This window comes from Borostomias antarcticus, assembly GCF_949987555.1.
Source record: "Borostomias antarcticus genome assembly, chromosome: 27".
Classification (NCBI taxonomy): domain Eukaryota; kingdom Metazoa; phylum Chordata; class Actinopteri; order Stomiiformes; family Stomiidae; genus Borostomias; species Borostomias antarcticus.
In genome coordinates, this window is record NC_140260.1 from 4208942 (window position 1) to 4231806 (window position 22865).

General features: G+C 47.3%; 1 protein-coding gene and 1 long non-coding RNA gene across 2 annotated transcripts; both read right to left on the bottom strand.

The window, feature by feature from the left end:
* Positions 1-13365: 13365 nt before the first annotated feature.
* Positions 13366-14269, bottom strand: LOC311326449 (uncharacterized protein). Its single transcript, XM_084459342.1, has 4 exons — positions 14187-14269; positions 13935-14094; positions 13752-13846; positions 13366-13656 (listed from the first exon to the last, which is right to left on the bottom strand). Exons 1-4 carry the CDS (start codon positions 14187-14189, stop codon positions 13531-13533), a joined length of 384 nt encoding a protein of 127 aa, XP_084315468.1. The 5' UTR covers positions 14190-14269; the 3' UTR covers positions 13366-13530.
* Positions 14270-14278: 9 nt separating this feature from the next.
* LOC311326450 lies at positions 14279-15036 on the bottom strand. The gene is made up of 4 exons (XR_014631059.1): positions 14949-15036; positions 14708-14819; positions 14527-14598; positions 14279-14413 (listed from the first exon to the last, which is right to left on the bottom strand). It is a non-coding gene; the product is annotated as an uncharacterized lncRNA (long non-coding RNA).
* Between the last annotated feature and the right edge of the window lie 7829 nt (positions 15037-22865).

Genomic DNA, 22865 nt, shown 5'->3' on the forward strand with positions numbered 1-22865 from the left:
ATCTACTTGCTAAAAGCAAGGTTCAGCTGCTGGCTTGTAAATCCCGCTCAGCAAACTGTAAACAAACAAAACCAGAAGACAACAAACTAAATCTACTTGCTAAAAGCAAGGCTCAGCTGCTGGCTTGTAAATCCTGCTCAGCAAACTGTGGAACGAACGAAAACCAGAGGACAACAACCTTAGTCTACTTGCTAACGCAAGGCTCAGCTGCTGGCTTGTAAATCCCGCTCAGCAAACTGTGGAACGAACGAAAACCAGAGGACAACAACCTTAGTCTACTTGCTAACGCAAGGCTCAGCTGCTGGCTTGTAAATCCCGCTCAGCAAACTGTGGAACGAACGAAAACCAAGACAACAGACCTTGAGATCCAGACGTCGGACTCTCAGGTACCACCAATATTAATGCGCGATTTTGAGAACGGAGGTATGGTATGCAGGTGGATAAAACTGGAAAAAAGCAATGAACCTGCGATGCTAGCGGGGAGAGGGAGTGCTATTTACGTAGTAATGCTAACGGGGAGGTAGGGCTATTTACTTAGCCTTGCTAGCAGGGGGAGTGGGGGCTGCTAACTAGCAGTGCTAGCCGGGAGAGTGGGGCTACTTACCTAGTAGTGCTGGTAATACTCACGCGATCTACTGGGAGCAAGGCACGGCCTCCGGTGTGAATTTGAATTTGAATTTATTTATTGAGGATAGCCCCTTGAGATGTATCATCTCATTTTCGAGGGGGTCCTATAACACAAATACAAACATTAAACAATGAATTACAGAATACATAAAACAACACAAATACACACGCACACTTAGCTCAACAACTCCAACCCACCCACACAGCCTAGTTACATCTTAACCACCACAACACACACCCGGCCCACGGAGCACAGAAGTGAGCCAGTAAGGTATGGATGGCAACAAGGCCACTCTCCACATCCGAAGACCACACGTAAATATTCAGGGGAAAGAACTACAATGACCAGAACAATAAAGTATTAATAACAGTCATGAAAATAATAACATAAAAATAATCAAATTAAGTACACAATAAACAGACACAGGAATTAAAAACATGAACAAGTTGATTTAAGCTGAGAAAGTAAAGATGATTTAAAGCGATGGTATGAAGTAATGGACCTAAGAGAGGGGGGAAGGTTATTCCAATCAGTAGGGGCTTTATATGCAAATGACCTACGACCTACTTCTTTAAAGATTCTAGGGACATAGAAACAGGGATTGTCTTCTAGCTTTAAGCGGCATCCAGTTAAGTGAGTCGTACATGAGACAGTGGTGTGTTCTATAGGGGCATCTAAGGACAAAGCAGCATAGGGAGTTAAACACTACATTCAAGGGCCTAAGGTAAGTGTCATTAGTGTTTTGATAAACTATATCAACATAATCAATAATGGGTAAAATAAGTTGAGAAATTAGTCTTTTCCTTATCTCCAGAGTAAAGCAGTTGATAGAACGGTAAAGTGAACCAAGACAACCATACACTATTTTTATAATATAATCAATATGGGGCTTAAAAGAGAGTTCAGGATCAACCCAGAGTCCGAGATATTTAAACAACTCCACTTTTTCACGGTGTGTTGGGTTGGTACTGGAAAGGCAGGGGACGGCTGTCCCCTGTTGGCTAATAGGCTATCCCAGTCAGGAGCTGGTTGGGGTTGGCTAGCCGCGGCTAGCTGCGGCAGCGTAGCTGTTTGATCTAGACTTGGGGCTCGATGTCCAACCGTCGGATCCCAAAAAAATCAAGTTATTGTGTACCGCCAATGTTAGTGCGCAGTTTTAAACGCGGAGATATGGTATACAAGTGAGGAAAACTGTATAAAACAATACATTTTTCGAGGTGCATCCGCCCCTGGGCATCGACACAGGAGGAGCCATTGGAAAGAGAGCCCACGTGCGCTAGCTTGGCCATGAGGGGCGTGGGTGACAGGGCACAGCCCACCGGTGAACCCACTCTCACTGGTGGGCTTGGGTTTTTGGCCGAGCGGGGCAGGAAGCACGGCCATGACCTGGTTGACCGCAGTAGAAACAGAGGCGCTCGCTCACACGGCGAGTGCGTTCAGCCTCGGAGAGTCGTGCGCCGCCCAACTGCATGGGCTCGTCCTCGGGGGCGGAGGCATGTGGCGTCGTGGTGCGCTGAGGGGAGAGCGCTTCATGACGTGGCGAGAGCTGAGAAGGCGTGTTAGGGGAACACTGGCTGGGAAGCCTAGATGGAAAACCGGATGTGCGGCTTCTTTCCTTTCTACGCTCCCTCAGGTGGTGATCGATTTTGATAGCCAGGGAGATTAGGCTGTCAAGGGTAGTGGGCGTGTCCCTGACTAACTCGTCCTTCAGAGTCTCGGACAGGCCCGCACGGAAAGCGGTCTGTAAGGCGGTATCGTTCCACCCGCTATCCGCGGCTAGGATCCTGAACTCTATGGAGTACTCTGCCACGCTACGGCTACCTTGTTGGAAGTTCATTAAACGTGAGGCTGAGTCGTGACCAAGGGCGGGATGATCAAACACTTTTCTGAACTCCAAGCTGAATTCAGCGTAAGACCGGAGACAAGCCGCGTTAGCTTTCCAGGTGGCTTCAAACCAACTAAGGGGCGGACCGGTAAGTAGGCTAGACACGAAGGCTATCCTTTCGGCGTCCAGTGAATACATGCTAGGCTGGTGAATAAAGATGAAGTCACATTGCATTAGAAATGACCCACAACGAGCCAGATCACCGTCATACGGCTTGGGACTAGGGAGGTTAGGCTCACGTCGGGATGCAGTCACAGGGGCTGGGCTAGCTGCCAGGGCTCCGGGTGCAGGGCCCTCCCCCTGGGCTGCGGAGCCCGTGGATATGACCAATTGGCTAACCTGCTCGCTGAGGGTTTGCATGGTAGCGGCGATAGTGTGCAGGCTTTGCTCCGACTTGGTTACCTGGGCCGACAGGCCTTGCATATTAGCGTTGAGAGCCCGCATCGCTGTATCGGCGTCCCGGAGTAGAACGCTGTGTTGTCCCACGAGAATCCCTTGGGAGGTGACGGCCTGCCGGAGGCCTGTATTGTCCGCTGGGTCCATGTTGGCCGGATCGTTCTGTTAGGGTTTTGATGGAGGACCCAAGAGCAGACACGATTGGGGTGAAAGCCCGTAGGCACGTTTATTGAGATCCGGGGAGAGGCAGGCAGTAACGTGGTCCGTAGACAGGCGTGGGTCAGGCGGGGACGTGGTAGTCGTACAGGCGATGGTCAGGCAGGAGCGTGGTAGTCGTACAGGCGATGGTCAGGCAGGAGCGGGGTTGTCGTACAGGCGTGGGTCAGGCAGGAGCAGGGTTGTCGTACAGGCGTGGGTCAGGCAGGAGCGGGGTAATCGTACAGGTGTGGGTCAGGCAGGAGCAGGGTAATCGTACAGGCGTGGGTCAGGCAGGAACTGGATACTGGGAAGACAGGGAGAACAGGGTAAGGCAAGGTTGAAAAGCAGACGAGGCAGGGAGCTAGAGACGTGTACCCACTAGGTTGGTTGGTCAACGATCTGGCACAGAGGGCTGTGTGGACCGGCTTCTTATCCTGCTGGCGATTGGCTGATCAGGACCAGGTGCGTTGATTGGCTGATCAGGACCAGGTGCGTTGAGGTGTGGAGGAGAGGCAATCAAGGTGACGCACGGCAGGTGTGGATCGGGGGCGTGTCTGGCTTGTGACCGCAGACATGGCCGCAGTTCCCGCTGCAGGCTCTGGGAGGTGCTGGGGGAAACGGAGTCCGGCACTGGAGAGACAGGGACAGGCTGGGGACCAGCGTCAGAACCGGGGCTCGGGCCGGGGTCAGGGGGCTGAGGAGGTGGACGAGGCTGACGCGGCGGTGCCGTGACACAGAGGCAACACAATGCGCTTTACAGAGAACAAGGGAGGTGGGGATACATCCCATCCCTACATATTCCAGAGGGAAGCAAAAAGTGAGCTGTACAAATTCTTCCCTGACCCCTCTCAACAAGGAAATCGAGCAAGCTCCTGGAGTATGTTTGTCTACCGGCTAAGAACATTTATAAAGCAATAAATTACATTAAATTACATTTTCAGAGTAAGAGAGGCTAAAAACATAAAAGGAGAGACATGGCAAACACTGGTGTATGTCTGTGTGTGCGTGAATGTGCCTGGGCCCAGATAGAGGCAGGGGTTGGGGTAGAGAGGGGGTAGGAAAAGCATACGGACCCGGGTTAGGGTGAGGGGAAGGGGGACTGGGCCCAGGTCCAGGCCTAAGCCGGATGTGGACTGATGTGTGTACGTGTGTGTGTGTGTTAACTAAATACTACGACATCCACAGCTGACACGGGGGTATCTATCGGACTCAGGGTGGTGTGCGGGTGACAGTGGGGCATCCACTGGACCTGGTTAGAAGGTAGGAGGGAGAGAGAGAGGCACTAGGGGAGACAGAAAACGGTTAGTAGCATGCTGAGCCTTTGAAGCAACACAGATATCAGAACAGAACAAGCCTGTTTCCGGTAACCAGCTTCTGTACACAACTTGATATACATAGAGTGCATAGCAGGATATACACCAATGTATACAGAGGATTCACAGGTAGGTTTGAGGCTGCCTTTCTGTGTCTCAAGGTCCTGGCTAGTGATTGTAGGCTAGGCCAAAAAGGTACATCTTGAGATCTTGCTTGAAGACCTCTGTTGTTTCGACCCTTCTTAGGCACTCCGGCAGGGTGTTCCAGAGGTTGGGGGCATAGAAACTAAAAGCTGCCTCTCCGTCTTTCTTGGTCCTGGCTTTTGGGACTGTTACGAGTTCAGTACCTGAGGATCTGAGTGGTCTGTTGGGCATGTACCTGACAAGCATGTCTGAAATGTTTTCTGGTGCGTGACTGTGGAGAGATTTATAGACTAGTAATAGTATTTTAAAGTATATTCTAGAGTTGACAGGTAACCAGTGTAGTGATTTAAAGTCTGGTGTGATGTGTGCCCTGCGCCTAGTCTTAGTGAGGACTCGTGCTGCAGCATTCTGTATCATTTGTAGCTTAGAGATTGCTTTCTTTGGTAGGCCTTATAGTAGAGCATTGCAGTAGTCCAGCCTGCTTGTGATGAAAGTATGCATTAGTCTTTCGGTGTCAGCCTGAGAGAGAAAGGGTTGCACCATGGCAATGTTCCTTAAATGGTAAAAAGATGTCTTTGTAATATTCATGATGTGGTTTTCGAAATTAAGATCTGAGTCAAGTATGACACCTGGGTTTTTAGCCTGGCATTTGGTGTCAATTTCCAGAGTTTTTAAATGTGCAGATAGTTTCTCTCTTTCAGCTTTTTCTCCAATGATCAGTACTTCTGTTTTGTCCTGGTTTAGTTGGAGGAAATTATGTGACATCCATACATTTATTAATATCCGTAATACACTTGACAAGGCAGTCAATCAAGCTGTAGTTACTGGGTGTTACAGAAATATAGAGTTGGGTATCATCTGCGTAGCTATGGTAGCTAATGTTGTGCCTCCTGATGACACTGCCAAGGGGCACCATGTACAGGCTGAAGAGTAGAGGTCCTAGGATCGATCCTTGGGGCACCCCACAGGTCATAGGGATCTTTCCTGAGCTATGGTCACCGAGGGCAACAAAGAAATCACGACCGGTTATATAGGTCCTAAGCCAATTAAGGACCGGAGAGGCCAACCCACTTCTCCAGTCTTTTGATGAGGATTGCATAATCTATAGTATCAAAGGCTGCACTCAGGTCCAGGAGGATGAGAACAGAGAGCTCTTTGGAGCCAGCATTAATTCTGAGGTCATTTACAACTTTGACTAATGCCGTCTCTGTGCTATGATGGGCGCGAAAGCTGGACTGGAAAAGGTCAAGGGTAGAACTTGTAGCTAGGAAATCATTAATCTGTTTGAAAACAATCGTTTCCAGAATTTTACTCAAAAAGGGAAGGTTGGAGATTGGTCTTAAATTGCTAAGAACTGAAGTGTCTAAGTTGTTTTTCTTCAGCACGGGTCTCACCAAAGCAGTTTTAAGTATTGGTGGGAAGACACCTGTAGATAGGGAGTCATTAACAATGGCTAAAATGTCATAGGATACAGAGTCAAAAATTGTTTTGAAAAAATCAGTGGGGATGGGATCCAGCAGGCTTGTGGAGGATTTGAGTTTGGATACTACTTTTCTCAACATTTCTGTGTCCACCAGTGTAAACAAGCTCATATGTCCATTACATGGAGGAAGAGGATCTGTGAACAGGATGCATGGCCTTTCCTGGGTGACTTTCCTCCTAATATTCATAATCTTATCTCTGAAGTAAGCTGCAAATTCCTCACATTTGGAGGTAGAGAGCAGGTTATCTGGTGTTTTTACGGCAGGGTTTATTAGGCTATCAATTGTTGAGAAGAGCACTCTTGAATTATTGCGGTTGATAGATATGAATTTTGAGAAGTGGTCTTTCCTTGCATTTCTTATTGCTTTATCAAAGGCAGCGAGATGTTCTTTGAGAATATCATGGTGGACCTGTAGCTTGGTCTTTCTCCATATACGCTCAGATCTTCTGCAGGTTCTCTTTAGTTGATTTGTTTCCTCATTTCGCCATGGAGCTTTATGATTGGCTGTGATCTTTTTCAGTTTAATAGGTGCTACAGAATCCAAGGCTGCCCCTACTCTGGTGTTAAAGGCGGATGCTAAGTCTTCAATAGTGCCTGACGGCCCCACTTCTGGAGTTGATAAATTGTTTGTGATCATTATTTCTCTAAAACTATCGGATACTGCGGAGGTAAGATAACGTTTCTTGATAAAGCGCTAGTACTACTTTTGACTTTAGGAACCAATGCAGTGAAGAAGATACAGAAATGGTCAGAGAGAGCGAGGTCACTAATAGAGGAGACAGTGATAGTCAGGCCCTTAGTAATCACTAGATCAAGGGTGTCATAATTTGTATGGATGATGGACTGTTAAGGCTAGTTAGCTACGGGGCTCAAGTGCACGACACAGGAGGCAGGAAGCTCTTTGCCCAGCAGGGCGTTTATTGCTGGAGCTGGGAGGGAAGGTAGTGCCCGGATGGCTCAGGTTGGGAGCCTGGCAGGCTGGAGGTTGAGGTCGGTTGGAGCAGCTGCAGTGGGTGGCGGGCAGAGTGATGGGCAGGCAAGCCGGATCACAGCACACCTGGTCGTTCTGTAGGGAACACGGAGAGACGAGTAAGCCTTGAGGTGCGGTGGTCCAGAGAGCACACAAACACACATATATATAAGCAGAAATACTTTGTTTAACAACTACGATACTTGCCAGGCGTTTCTTAGGGAAGATCTGGCGATGAATGGCTGGAGAAACCGGCTTCTTGTAGGTAGAGGGGGTTCATGAGAAGGTGGCAGCAGGTGTGCAGTGATCCGGCCATAAGCTCATTCGCCCATCAGCTCAACTCATTTCAGCTGTCGTTGGAGCGCCCTCAGTGCCCGTGCCGAGCTGCAGGGGGCGTGTGAGGTAGGCACAGAGGTGGAGGGTTGTGGAGAGGCGGAGGAGGGGGGCGTGTGTGGAGGTGAAACCGTAACAATGGACAGGAGTTCTGAAAATTCGGTAGAGAAGGCAGGGCATTGTTTAGGAGGCCTATACACTGTTACTGCCAGAACTGGAGGCTGGCATTTTAAGAACATAGCGTGGTATTCAAAAGAGGTAAAATCATCAAAGGAGATGATCCTGCAGCTGAGGGCATCTGTATATAACATAGGTATTTTAGGAGCACTGTACTGTATCGTATTGATAGCAGTAGCCAGTGCACTGTGGCATCTTGTAAAACTGAAGTTACTATGTGTAGGAGTACTGTACATGATAGCAGTAGCCAGTGCACTGTGACATATTGTAGCCTACCTTTTAGCAATATTATCATCATATTGCTCAAATGTAACATGCTCCATCAAGTTAATAGCCAAGTTGAAATGAAATAAGACCTATTAGGGGACTGAGGGTATGCAGTGTATGCTGCCCGTGACAGAAATCATCAGCATTAGCCTACTATGTTCCCTGTACGCTCCAGATAGCCCACTTCACCATCTATGTTCAAGGGAGCCAAAGTGTAAAACTACGCTCTCTACTGGTTGGGTTCACACAACCGCCCCATCTTTTGCATAGGGAGAAAAACTTGAAATAATTATAAATCGATATCAATGGATTGTGCGGCAGTGGCTAGTTGCAAAACTAGAATGGAGAAGTAAGACGCCTCCACTAGTCTGGGGGTCCACCTTGGGCAAGTGGTAGTACCCCCTAGCCCCCCTACCTGGGGTTACAGGAAAAAACGCTGATGACAGAACACCAAAAAGGAAGAGAGACCCGGCCCGGAGGAAGCCCGGGGCCCTTGTCTGGAGCCAGGCCCAGACGGAGGGCCCGAATGCGAGCGCCTGGTGGCCGGGCAGCCCGAATAAGCAACGTGGAAGCACCATCTCCTCCTCCATCGTCCCGTGGACCCACCACCCGCAGGAGGAATTGTCGGGGTCGGGTGTGCTGCCAACTAGGTGGCGGTGAAGGCGGGGGGCACCGACGGACCGGACCCGGGCGGCAAAGGCTGGCTCTGGGGACATGGAACGTGACCTCGCTGGGGGGGAAGGAGCTGGAGCTTGTGAGGGAGGTGGAGCGATACCAATTACACCTGGTGGGGCTAACCTCCACGCACAGCACCGGCACCGGAACCAAACTCCTGGATAGGGGTTGGACCCTGTTCTTCTCCGGAGTTGCTCACGGTATGAGGCGTAAGGCAGGTGTGGCTATACTAGCTAGCCCCCAGCTGAGCGCCTCTGTGCTGGAGTTCACCCCAGTGGACGAGAGGGTCGCCTCCCTGCGCCTTAGGACTGTGGGGGGGGGGGACTCTGACTGTGGTTTGTGCTTATGCACCGAACAGCAGTTCAGAGTACTCAGCCTTCCTGCAGACCCTGAGTGGAGTCCTTTTGTGGGCTCCTGCAGGGGACTCCAGTGTCCTACTGGGGGACTTCAATGCACACGTAGGCAATGATGGAGAAACTTGGAGGGGCGTGATTGGAAGGCATGGCCACCACGATCTGAACCCGAGTGGTGTTTTGTTGTTGGACTTCTGTGCTAGTCACGGTTTGTCCATAACAAACACCATGTTCGAACACAAGGATGCCCACAAGTACACCTGGCATCAGAACACCTTAGGCCGAAGGTCGATGATCGATTTCGTTATCGTATCATCTGATCTGAGGCCATGCGTTTTGGACACTCGGGTAAAGAGAGGGGCAGAGCTGTCCACTGATCACCATCTGGTGGTGAGCTGGTTTCGATGGTGGGGGAAACTTCTGGACAGACCTGGAAAACCCAAGCGTGTAGTGAGGGTGAACTGGGAACGTCTGGAGGAAGAGCCTGTCCGGAGAGATTTCAATTGCCACCTCCGGCGGAGCTTCTCAGGCATCCCTGTGGAGGTTGGGGACATCGAGCATGAGTGGTCGGTGTTCAAAGCCTCCATTGCTGAAGCTGCGGCTGGGAGCTGTGGCCTGAGGGCCATAGGTACCTCAAGGGGCGGTAACCCTCGGACACCGTGGTGGACAGCGGTGGTGAGGGAAGCCGTCCGACTGAAGAAGGAGGCCTTCCGGGTTATGTTAGCCCGGGAGACCCCAGAAACAGTTGCAGGGTATCGACTGGCCCGGAGGGCTGCGGCTTCGGCCGTGACCAAGGCAAAGCAGCGGGTGTGGGAGGAGTTCGGAGAAACCATGGAGAAGGACTTTCGGTCGGCACCAAAGTGTTTCTGGAAGACCATCAGACACCTCAGGAAGGGAAAGTGGGGGACCATCCAAGCTGTATACAGCAAGGAGGGGACACTGCTGACTTCAACTGAGGAGGTTGTTGAGCATTGGAAGGAGCACTTTGAGGAACTCCTGAACCCGACTAATCCACCCTCTACGATCGAGGCAGAGCCGGAAGATGATGGGGGGTCGTCAATGTCCTTGGAGGAGGTCACTGAGGTAGTCAAACAACTCCACAGTGGCAGAGCCCCAGGGACTGATGAGATCCGTCCAGAAATGCTGAAGGCGCTGGGTGTAGAGGGGCTGTCTTGGTTGACACGCCTCTGTAACATTGCGTGGAAGTCTGGGTCAGTGCCGAAGGAGTGGCAGACTGGGGTGGTGGTCCCAATATTCAAAAAAGGGGACCAGAGGGTGTGTGCGAATTATAGAGGCATCACATTACTCAGCCTCCCAGGGAAAGTTTACTCCAAGGTGCTGGAAAGGAGGGTCCGGCCGATAGTCGAACCTCAGATCGAAGAGGAACAATGCGGATTTCGTCCTGGTCGTGGAACTACCGACCAGCTCTTCACTCTCGCAAGGATCTTGGAGGGGGCTTGGGAGCTTGCCCAACCTGTCGACATGTGTTTTGTGGACTTGGAGAAGGCTTACGACCGGGTCCCTCGAGAGGTCTTGTGGAGGGTTATGCGGGAGTATGGGGTGAGGGGGTCCCTACTTAGGGCCATCCAATCCCTGTACACCCAGAGCGAGAGCTGTGTCCGGGTCCTCGGCAGTAAGTCGTCTTCCTTTCCGGTGGGTGTTGGCCTCCGCCAGGGCTGCGCTTTGTCACCAATCCTGTTTGTGATTTTCATGGACAGGATATTACATTACATTACATTACAGTCATTTAGCAGACGCTTTTATCCAAAGCGACTAACAATAATTGCATTTAACGTAGGAAGAGCCAATGTACTACTACTTTCCAGAACTCACAAGTGCATCTTCTTTCTAAAACAAACAAGTGACTAAGAGCATAATCTAGTGCTGAAGGCAAAGTGCAAGAATCACAATCTAAAGTACAGTGCAATATAATAAGTGCTTAGGTGGGAGGACTGTTGTAGTACTTCTTGAAGAGATGAGTTTTGAGCCTGCGACGAAAGATGGGCAGCGACTCTGCTGTCCTGACATCAGTGGGCAGCTCATTCCACCACTGCGGGGCCAGGACAGAGAAGAGCCGTGACCGTGTCGATCGACCGCAGGAGCCTCGGAGTGACGGGGCAACCAGTCGCCCTGAGGTAGCAGAGCGTAGTGGTCGGGAGGGGATGTAGGGTTTGACCATGGCCTGGAGGTAGGAGGGGGCTGTTCCTTTCATTGCCCTGTAGGTTAGCGCCAGAGTTTTAAACTGGATGCGAGCCGCTACAGGGAGCCAGTGTAGGGAACGGAGGAGGGAAGTTGTGTGGGAGAATTTGGGGTGGTTGAACACCAGGCGAGCAGCAGCTTTCTGGACAAGTTCCAGAGGTTTAATGGCTGACGCCGGTGCCCCCGTGAGGATATCGAGGCGTAGCCGGGGGGAGGTGGGTTTGCAGTTCGGTGAGCTGGGGATCACGTCACTGCTTTTTGCAGATGATGTGGTCCTGATGGCATCAGCTGCCTGCGACCTCCAGCACTCTCTGGATAGGTTCGCAACTGAGTGTGAAGCGGCTGGGATGAGAATAAGCACTTCTAAATCTGAGGCCATGGTTCTCAGCAGGAAACCGGTGGCCTGTCCGCTCCGAGTAGGAAATGAGTCCTTACCCCAAGTGAAGGAGTTCAAGTATCTGGGGGTCTTGTTCACGAGTGAGGGAACCATGGAGAGGGAGTTTGGCCGGAGAATCGGAGCAGCTGGTGCGGTTCTGCAGTCGCTTTACCGCACTGTTGTGATGAAAAGAGAGCTGAGCCAAAAGGCAAAGCTCTCGATCTACCGGTCTATCTTCGTCCCCACCCTCACCTATGGTCATGAAGGATGGGTCATGACCGAAAGAACGAGATCACGGATACAAGCGGCCGAAATTAGTTTTCTCCGGAGGGTGGCTGGGGTCTCCCTGAGAGATCGGGTGAGAAGTTCAGTCATCCGGGAGAGACTCGGAGTAGAGCCGCAGCTCCTTTGCGTCGAAAGGAGCCAGTTGAGGTGGTTCGGGCATCTAGTGAGGATGCCTCCTGGGCGCCTCCCTAGGGAGGTGTTCCAGGCGTGTCCGGCTGGGAGAAGGCCGCGGGGTAGACCCAGGACTAGGTGGCGGGACTACATCTCCGCACTGGCCTGTGAGCGGCTAAAGATTTCCCAGGCAGAGCTGGTTGATGCTGCTAGGGAAAGGGATGTCTGGGGCCCCCTGATGGAACTGCTGCCTCCGCGACCCGACCCTGGATAAGCGGATGAAGATGATGATGATGATCAATGGATTGACAAAGCCATAAACTAGGCTACTAACAATATCAAATTCCACCGCAATAATGTGCGGTTTCTCAAAGGTACTTTTTATTTCTTTAATTTAGGTCTACGTTGTAGTTATTTTACAGAGAGAACTACAACGATCCCTCTAATGTATTTTAGATTGCTATTCCTGCACTTTGCCTTCAGCACTAGATTATGCTCTTAGTCACTTGTTTTAGAAAGGAGATGCACTTGTGAGTTCCGGCAAGTAGCCTAGTAGGCTAGTAGCCTACATTGGCTTTTCCTACGTTAAATGCAATTATTGTTAGTTGCTTTGGATAAACGCGTCTGCTAAATTACTGTAATACAATGAGATCTAGGCTACTACGGATCCGGGCATCTGTCGCGTTTTGAGAACTTCACTGGAGAGTGCAGCTGATCAGAGCACTATGTTGGTGTGCTTCGTAAACATGAGTCAATTGCTCTTGAATTATCTGTATGCCGAGATGAATCCAGTGATGTCCACCTCTTGAAATTTGGTCGAATTTACTGGCCGCTAGATCAGTGAAACCCGGAGCTGCCAAGTCTCAGACACGCATTCCCTACTAACACACGCAGGTTGCGCAAACGTTCGACATACGGCCGCTATAGGTGACGATTCGTGCGCGCCGCGTGCGGAAATTACGCGGCCATTTACGGAAACGCGAGATCTGCCGTTTAGTAGCCGCTACGTAAGAACGACACGTCATTCCGAAGTTGCGGCCGCGTGCAAAGAACGCACGTGATCACGTGGGCAGGAACCTCCGTTATAAACTCACCTGGCTGACACTAGATTTACAGGTATTTATATGACTTGGTCTGCACGTCTTTTTCGCACGGTGCAAATACGGTGCGGCCGCGTGCAAAAAACGTGGGCAGGAACTTCCGTAATAAACTCACTTGGCTGACACTAGATTTACAGGTATTTATATGACTTGGTCTGCACGTCTTTTTCGCACGGTGCAAATATGGTCACTTACTTACTAAACCCTGACCACTGGCTATATTTAGCATTTGCAGTACCACTGGCTATATTTAGCATTTACCAGTACAAAAACGAATTAATGCTATATGGGGATATAGCAGCAAGCATTATGATACAAACCAATATAAGACTGAACAGTTTAGAACATTTTATTACACAAAGTACATTACAAATTAAAAGTATACATATTTACAAGGATGAGGTTTACGGTCTGTCACATTACGCATAGCCAGAAAAGCAAAAAAAAGCATGTACAAGCTCTGGCTAGCAACCCATTATCTGACAATTGCAAAAGTTCTAAAAACAAAAATGAAACCAGACCGGGAACAGACCGTTGTATCCCACAAAAAAAAGGTTAAAATTTACAAAAACTATTTACAAAAAAGGCATCCATCCTGGCAGGCTGGAAAGGCAGGTTTAGGGAGACGGGCTGGGGGTCACCCACATCTGAATCGAGGGTCTGGGCAGAAGAGGTCATCCTCATCTGAATACTCCACTGTGGTCAGGGCTGGAGCTGCGGTCAGGGGCTGGGCTGGGGAGGTCAGCTGGGCTGGAGCAGATGCCTAAGGACATAATGAAATGGCTGTAAAAGCAAGTCGCATACGTTCATTGGAAGCGTGCCATGTCACTGGATACGAGACTGCCTGACATCACATACCTTTTTGCATCGAGCAGGGGCATGTTTCAGCATCTCCTGCAGCTGGGCAGACACCTCCGTCACAGTGGTGCTTGGCTTACAGGCCATAACTGCACCTTTTAACCAAAAAGGGAATGGTTTCAATGCACATGGCATGAAGCAAAGACAATGTATTATTTTGCGAAAATATGAACAATCCCTTACGTAAAATAACATTGTAGAGGGTCATATTCTTCAGAGGCTTCTTCCCCCTCTTCCCATGGACGCTGTAGACACACCACACTCTGTGTATGGCAATGGCTGACAGCACCCGCCGGACCACATCTGGCAGATCTTTGCCGCCAATGGAACTCAGATATCGTGTCTGCAAAACATAAAGACAATCATTTACTTTTACATTTCCTTAACACTTCTCTGCAAAAATAAGGAACAAAGTTCTGCCTTGAAGTTACTCACCATCTTCCTTTGATGATCCTTGTCCTTCAGCTGCTCCTCCAAGACCAGCAGCTCCTCCTCCGTTTTAGCAGGGTGCAGGTCATCCAGTACTGCTCCCCGATAGCTGTCTGCAGACTCGCCGGACAGTCTCTGCTCCAGTCTCTGCTCCAGCCTCATCATTGTCTGTGCCATCTCCCTCAGACTCTGCATGACGCTGGAGAACTGCTGACACATCATCCTCTGGAAGTCTGGATATTAAACACAGATGTGGCTATAAGTAATTGTACGGTCCCATAATGGATATTCAGCTCAAAGTATATCCCTACATGCAGCATGAAGTAGTTCACAAAATTCAGCATACCAGCATCTGCAGAGCTTGATGGCAACACTGCTGGAGCTGTTGGTCTCACAGGCGATGGCATCAGAGAACTACCTGAAAACCAGAGGATAAAGGGATGAGCAGGAAACTATGGTGCTGGCGGCGTAGTGATTCTGGCATAAGGGGAAGAATCAACTCGACATGAGACATGTCAGACCCTGACCTGGCCGGGGTGCTAATCGCTGATGCATGCTGCTCGTGCCTGGACGTCTGAAGGGCTGAAGGGCCTGGGCTCACAGCGCCTTGGCTCAAAGGACCCGGGCGATGAACATCTACTGCCGAGTAGTGAGATGTGAGATGAGCGAATTAGTGAACTGAGTACATGAGTCTTCAGACAGTCCTGAGTTAACTGTAAGTGTGCAAATATGCATAGACATTTCACCAACACAAACATGCATGGATACCTGCATTGATAACTGGCAGAGCAGGCCTTCCGGCTCTGGCACCTGGCATAGCTGGTCTGGTGTGAGTTCTGCCGACCGGCTGCCTGGGCACTGGAACATATAGTAGAGGTAAATTAGCTCAGATTAGTCAACTCAAGTAGTACTCTTTTGGGACTGTTGAATGCACTTTATTATATTACCTTCGTCACTGGAGTCATAGCGTGTGTTGCGCTGTCTCTTCCTTGTGTCTTGGGAGTTAATCCATTGATGACTGCTGCTCAAACACCTTCGCCAAGGCACTGGCTACTTCATAATGCTCTGTGTGTTCCTCAGCAGAGACAGAGGTTGTCATGGCTCCTCTTGATGTGCTTGTGGAGGTAGATCTGGGAGGTATAGGAGAATGGGCACTCAGAGCAGGAGAACACCCAAGTCTTGCACAGCAATGAGAGAGACCATTAAAAAGGATTATCTCACCTGTAGTACAAGTTCAAATATAGAGTGATTATACGTCATTGTAAATGAGAGCTTACTCTCAATTGATTCACGAGGTTAAATAAAGATTGAATGAATATGTAGCTAGTGGGGGGTTACAACCACACAACTGTGGAGAGAGAATGAGACACTTGGTTCCCTCCTCTACTGGTGTTCATGGCCATGGCCACACACCTGGAATACTCCAACCCTGATTTAAAGGCATAAAAGTGGGGAACACATCCTGGCGTCAGTGATGCGTCTTATGAATCTCACATGTCTACCGCTAACTCAATATCAATATTCCCATTTGTTTATCCCGTCTTTGGAAACGTATGTGCATTTGTACTTACGTGTGCCTGCCTATATTGATGATCAGGTGTTTCTCCACCTACGGGCTGGCCAGACAGAACCATCAGAGACCATTGGGCTGAGCTGAGGAGAGAGCGACATGTTAGAGTGTGTGTGCATATGTATATGGTGCTCTTCTGTTAATACTCATGAGGGCATTCAACTGAACAAGACTCACAGAGCCTGTGGTGCTGTCCCAGGACTGCCCCTGGCCACGCCTGTCCCCGTCTTAGCGCCTCTTCCTGCCCCGCTCACCTGCTTCTTGCTCAGTTCAAACAAGAACTGGGAGGTTGGCAACTGAGAGCATGGGAGGGGAGAGAGGGAGAGAGAGAGAGAGAGAGTGGGTGGGTGACCCTCTCGTTGGCTGACATGCACACTCCACAGGACCACGTGCCAAAAGCCAAGATGGCTGCTATAACAAATCCTGCTAGCTAGCCTAGCTCCGTTGTTGGGGCTTCTAGTGTTCTGTTTACGTTAAAATCGGAAAAATGAATGCCTAAAAACAAACACATACTAACGGTGTCGTGGGTTAATGCGAAATCAATGAGTAAGCTAATTATCACATTTTATTCCAAGCGATGAAACAGTACGAACGTGCAGGAGCTCGCGCGAGCCTGTAATTAGGAAACAATGGCCCACAACAACACTTCATAACACTAGAATAGCTGAGGGTGGGTCAAGGTGACCCATGCAACTACATTAAAAAATAATTCTCTGCAACCGTTCAAGTTACAGCGCCCTGCTTTCATGACTTTTCCTAGATATGTGCGTTTTACGTGTCAGTGTTTTTGAAACTTCGAAATCCCACCAGGAAAAGGTAGTTTGGTCATTTTTTTAGTGTATTCTGGCTAAAAGCCGGTCAGCCATCTTTTTTTACCTGACTTTAAGGCTGCAATGCTACTTTCTCCCAGCAGATGTCGCCTAGGTTCATCAATATGTTTTTTTTTTAATAGGAATCAAGGTTGAATGAATAATCCATCCTTACATATGGATATAAGAATGTGCACAGCAATAATATTTTTGTGGTAGACTATATGTGACTTCAACAATGAATGCAAAAGGTTACACTCACACAATGGCTCATTTAGATAAAACTATGTTTAATCTCAAAACGTATGCTATCAGCTCAACACAGGTCAAATGTCTTCAAACGAATAGCACTCAATAGTCTATGATGCAAATGTTGAATTTTGAAATGCTGTGAATGTCTTGAAAACACAGCCTTATGTTTATGGATGTGAATGCTTATGTACGCTATTGAATGAATGCAAAATTACTGGGGTGCAGGCTATTCAACCCTCTAGACCGTTTGCATTGGTTCAGGGAATAATATGTTACAATGTTGCACTTGGCACTTGGATCGTTTTTGTTCAACTGGCAATCTGGACAAAGCAAATATATAATATAACTGGGAGTATAATATAATTATAATTATATAGGAGCATTGGTGTGAGTAAAAAGAACTGTGCTTTATCCGCGCGCGCGCCCAGGCCCAGGCCTTAGTTGGCCAGTTTACCTACTCGGTTAGCTTACCCTGTGTTGTTAGTCCTGCCTGTTGTTTTGTCTCATTGGTCTTCTCTGTTCTTGTAAAGCGTCCTTGGGTGTATTGAAAAGCGCTTTATAAATCTAATTTATCATTAATGTTGTTTCTCTGTTTTGTATTTTTCAGAAAAGAGAAGCACACACCAGCCACGTTATCCACGCCAGTTTCCATCCTAGTTGGTTCTGCTGAGATGCGTTCAAGACCACCGGCTTTGCTATCAGATATCTTGTTCATAGCTTGATACACTCATGAGATGGTTTATTTATTGATTTTATTAATTTATGGAGTAACAAGTCCATTGTTTGTTTGTTCATTCCAGTGAAAAATTACAAGTAAATGATACGTTTGGAGAAAGAGAACCTGTTTCCTTGGTCTTTTTATTTCCAGACATTCCATGAAGGTTTATGTGGTGTGTAGTCATTATTCAGTATTATTACATCCCAGTATTACATTTGGGGAAAGTAAAGTGAAAAACAACAATTTACTAAAAAATGTATTTTACATAATTGTATTTTAGGCTTTGATTATAGATGAATTTGGCTATTTTAACTAACTTTTCTATGCTATTTCATTTATATATATATATACACCCAAATTTGACAAGGTGGAGCTTCTTTATAGCAACATCCATGTTGGAGGCATTGTCAACTGTGGCTGCCACAACCTTCTCTTGGATGCTGAAGTCCTCCATGATCTCATCTATCTCCTCAGCCACAGCATGCCCTAACCAAGCCATACGTTGTAGCCCTCCCCAACCCCCACTGGTTTACATTGACATGCAAATAGGCCTAGCTGTCTGTTTGCTGGTAGCGAATGTCAAAGGACAGGGAGCAACCTTTTATTTCAGCCAACTCTCCTAAGTGATGAGATGATGTTTACTTTGTGGCATCTGATGTGGCATTTTATTGGAACATGTATGTTTTTATATCACTATAATATATATCACTTATCACCCAATTGAATTGGTTTCGGTGTAGGTAGGCTACCCTCGTGATCCATGAAGGAACGGTGCGTGAGATTGAAAATAATCTGAAATCACAACGGGGTTGACTGGCTGTTCAGCCACACATTAGGCTAGGCTAGGCTAAGCCTAAAACAACAACATTGCACTGGAAACTGGCACTGTCTCGTTTTTCCACACACAAAATTACATCGAGAGCAACAGTCATGGGCGGTCACCACTACTGAGTTAGACAATACGATTCTGCTAATTTCACATTTGTCAGGCACACTCGTCCACTAACCCAACGTTTTGCACAGTCAGTGGGCAGGCTCACTACAACCCCCACCATTCACAGAATTCTCAATGAGCCTACATTGACATGCAAATAGCCTAGGATGGTAGGTGACACGTTTGCAGCAGTTTTGCAAATAGGCTAGGCTGCTAGCTGCCAGTTTTAGACTGCTAGCTGACAGTTTTAGACTGCTAGCTGCCAGTTTTAGACTGCTAGCTGACAGTTTTAGACTGCTAGCTGACAGTTTTAGACTGCTAGCTGACAGTTTTGCAGTGACTGGGTGCAAGATCGCTCGTCGTCACTGTAAATGAGGGCAACCTCAGTGCCTCTCGAGCATAAATAAAGGTTTTAAAGATCTATAAATCCACAAGCCGGCCAAGTCCAATGCATCTTGATCACAACTTTCACATCTATTCTTGGCTGTGATATTTATTGTACTGAGTAAATGTTTACATTGTATATTGTCTTGACCCATTGAGGAAGCTACAGTAAATGTGAATATAGGCTAAGCAATACCTGAATTTTAATGTGCAACATGGACAAACTCTAGCCTACTAGAATAGTCGATATTTTCCCATTGCACTTGCAGACCCTTATTCTAAGCCACAAGAGCCACTTATTCAAAAATAAAATGTTAACTGAATCAGATTATTGTTGGAGTCAATTTATTTTTCAGTAGCCTTTATATTGCATAGAAAACTGTGCTCATGTGTCATGCTGTGTTTGTAGCCCTCTGCAAATACCAACCCCACCCATACAGCAGCACCTACAACTACATAACATAGGTTGGATAGGCTAATAATAGCCTAATAAAAAACTACGTTTGAGCTAGCTAACGTTACCTACCATTAGCTCAACCGGGACAGTTGCCAGTTAGCGATGAGAGGCAAAGTCCCAAGCCCAGTTGATAGCCTCCATCGTGGGATGAGGGTGGTGCAATCATGGCCACTATCCAGCTTCATACACCCAACGTTAGGCTAGCTAAGCTAGCTAGCAAGCAAGCAGTTGCAAAGTCGAACAATACAGGTTGTAAAATGATGCGGGGGGCAATATCTCTCGCTAGCTATGCATGCCGTATTATATTATTTTAAGAGTTTGCCCCAAAAGACAAAAACGTTAATTTGAAGTTAAAAGCTAACAAAAGCTGGGGCCGTCTCTAAAGTGGGGCTGTCTCATTCATAACGGCGACAGGCACTAGCCTGGCAGACTGCATCGAATAGTTATCAAACAAGTTTGGGAACTAACGTAGCTGGCATAATCCAATAATTCCCCCAAAATAACCCCTCCACTGCACAAGCGTTTTACCAAACCTAGCTAATAAGCACAAGCTACTGAGTGCAACGTTAGCCCTGCTAACGGAGAGAACGGATTTGGAGGAGATTGTTGCAGCTGGTGCTAAATGAGGCAAAGGAACATGTCAAATAGAATACAACAAACATGCGGAAAATGTATTCAATCCCTTTTTCTTTCCAGCAGTGTCGATGCAACTATTACTGCCCTCCACAGAATGTTGCTACATACTTCACGTCCGGATGTAAACAAGCCGGATTGCCAGATTGGTGCTGCAGCCCCAACGAGTGCTCCAAATCCCCCCAATGCGATAAAAACCCGCCCAAATATTATATATTTATTTAGTATAATATATATCTATATATCATAATACATGTTAAGAAAAATGCCTTTCAGCTCAAATTCCGAAAATAAAACTGCAACACAAGCCTACCCCAGCGGCTTAGCCAGAAATCCGACCGGGCCTGAGTAAACATAGAATTCATCCATAAATCTATCCATAAATTGCTCAATAGGTGAATAGTCCTACATCATACTGCGCCAATGTGTTCTTATTTTTCAAGTGTTATCAGTGATATGCTTTCTATTTGATAATAGGGCTTGGGAAAACGTAGTCCCAGACACGACCATCTTATTTCTAGACAGGTGTATCTATTTGTAGCCCAAGCCGGTGTCACAAACACACACACGAGCGCCATCTAGCGGCCATTGTGTGTCAATAACAGCCTCCCATTCTAAAGACTGCGGGGGCATTTGACCCACCCCCCAGCTATGCTGGTAAGTTTCAAATGCTTGGCGCTGCTAGTGATAAAAGTTATAGTGTACACAACTGAAATATTCTCACGTTGCCAAGCCAACATTATAATTTAAGCTACAATTACACAAAAGCGAACGTTTTAACAATAATTGCGAGAGTAATTTTACGTAGGCTACTTAGCTAGCCATGTACAGAAAAAGGCTAATCACGTTAGCTGGCTAGCTAGTTAGCCAACATTGGAAAGAGCATCTGCATATAGATAATCATTACAATAGGGTAGCTTGCACATAACGTTGGTGTTTTACTGGGACGATACCAAAATACATAGTATGTATGTATACATTGAAATTGAGATACTTACATGATCTGTGTTGTCGACACAAAGACTGCACAGTCTGGTCTTTCTCAATAATTTCTGTATCAAACGGAGCGGAAGTTTCCAAGTGTGTCTTCTTCGCTGGGTTTAGTGGCGGATGTGCATACCGCCACCTACTGGCACAGAGTGTGTAACTTGTTTTTCTAGTTATTAAATTGTGTCACCTAAAGTAGCCCAATGCTTTGCATTCTACGTTCACTGCTCAGCGTTCATTGCTCACATTTAGGTTGCAAAATTAGGAGTTTATTCATAGGCATATTTTTTATCATTATTTTTATTAGGCCTAGACTGCAAATCTTTAGTGTTAATATTTACTGTAAATGAGAAATTACACACAAAGCAGACATGCAGGATTTCTCCTCATTATTACAATTCTGTAACTGTATGACTTCAAAATGTATTTTAAAACCTAAGTAATTTACAAATGTTCTGACCCACTGTGACACATTTCCAATAAAGTCAGATTGGGACTGTGATCTAACCACATTGTCACGTTATTTAATTACATCGTAGTTACGGATTTAAGCAGCAGTGGCGGCTACGTTCCCTTACAGTGTACTTGAGGACGGCTAATTTGGTTATTTTGCGACTGAAAAGGCAAGTGTCAGCTAGGTGTCAGCTAGGTCCGCTGCTGGTGACGTCGCAAAGTTACCACAATTACACCAATGTGTCCCGTCAGTTTTACGTACTGTGTTAGTAGGGTTGCAGCCTATTCTCATGCTCACTCGCCACGCTTCACAATTCTCACTCGGAGAAATGACCAACCTCAAAATAGCCTACTACCAATTCAATGGCTATGGGACTCTTTTTTTTATTATTACTTGAACGAACGCTAATCTCGCCTCTCGGTCGTCCTTCGCGCTCAAAGAACGCTACCCAAATCTACCTATCGGGGAGGAGAGAGGGAGACGTCCCGGTGGGGGGAGAGGGGGGTTGGTGCTTGTGACTACACTTAGTGAACGCTTTGCCTAGCAACCACTCGCTGCAACCTTGCCTTTTTAATAATTACACCCGTGTTTACCTAATGTAGATATCCTATTTCAAAAATGCACTCATCAGTCCGACTCCAACACTTCCACAGCCCTATCAAGACCACTAGAGGGCGCCTCGCCACGTTACATCTCCCATTGCTTTTATGATGTCATAGTAGACGTTGCTGACGCAGACACTTAAACAGTCAGTGATCCATTCCACCTCATCAGAGTAGCTAGTGACTTCTGGATTTGACACACTGACTTAGAGAAAACAAGTAAGTCCATAATGGGGATAAACTTTAGAGTAAGAATTTTCTACAATTATTCTGTATTCATTCTTTGACAAAAACACCCCCAATTGAAGACAGAATAGAGTACATATTGCTCTCTGAGCTTTGTTTAACCAAGTTGTCATATAAATGATGTGTTGATACTGGTTGATTAGAGGACTAGCAGTGATGGCTCTGGGTAATATGAGATCCTGGGTGAACCTCCTCTTCATCAGTGATCTGGTGAATAACTTTATAGGACTTCAGTCAGACTGGGGCATATAAATATAATAATAATAATAATAATACTTGATTCTTTTGGTTTCTGTTTGGTAAAGTGTTATCCAGCTAGGCCTACCGTGCTGTGTTGGAAAGTCCTGTATATCTAAATATAGGCCTAATGTGCTGCTAGGTATAGGTCTATTGTGCTGTATTGTAAAGTACTTGTATACAGTAGCTACAGTAGGTATATGACTACTGTTGTATGTTGTAAAGTGCTGTACAGCTAGGTATAGACCTACTGTCCTGTGTTGTAAAGAGCTGTATAGCTACAGTATGCTCGCTGTGATATGAAGTGGTATCAATCAATCAATCAAAGCTGTATTTGTATAGCGCATTTCATACCCAGTGTTAGGGTTTTGATGGAGGACCCAAGAGCAGACACGATTGGGG

What these genes read in the sequence shown, in the direction of transcription:
- LOC311326449 (XM_084459342.1), bottom strand. An exon ending in CCTCTACAATGTTATTTTAC is followed by an intron (nt 13,847 to 13,934) that starts GTAAGGGATTGT and finishes TTTGGTTAAAAG; the next exon opens with GTGCAGTTATGGCCTGTAAG. An exon ending in CCCCTGCTCGATGCAAAAAG is followed by an intron (nt 13,657 to 13,751) that starts GTATGTGATGTC and finishes TTATGTCCTTAG; the next exon opens with GCATCTGCTCCAGCCCAGCT.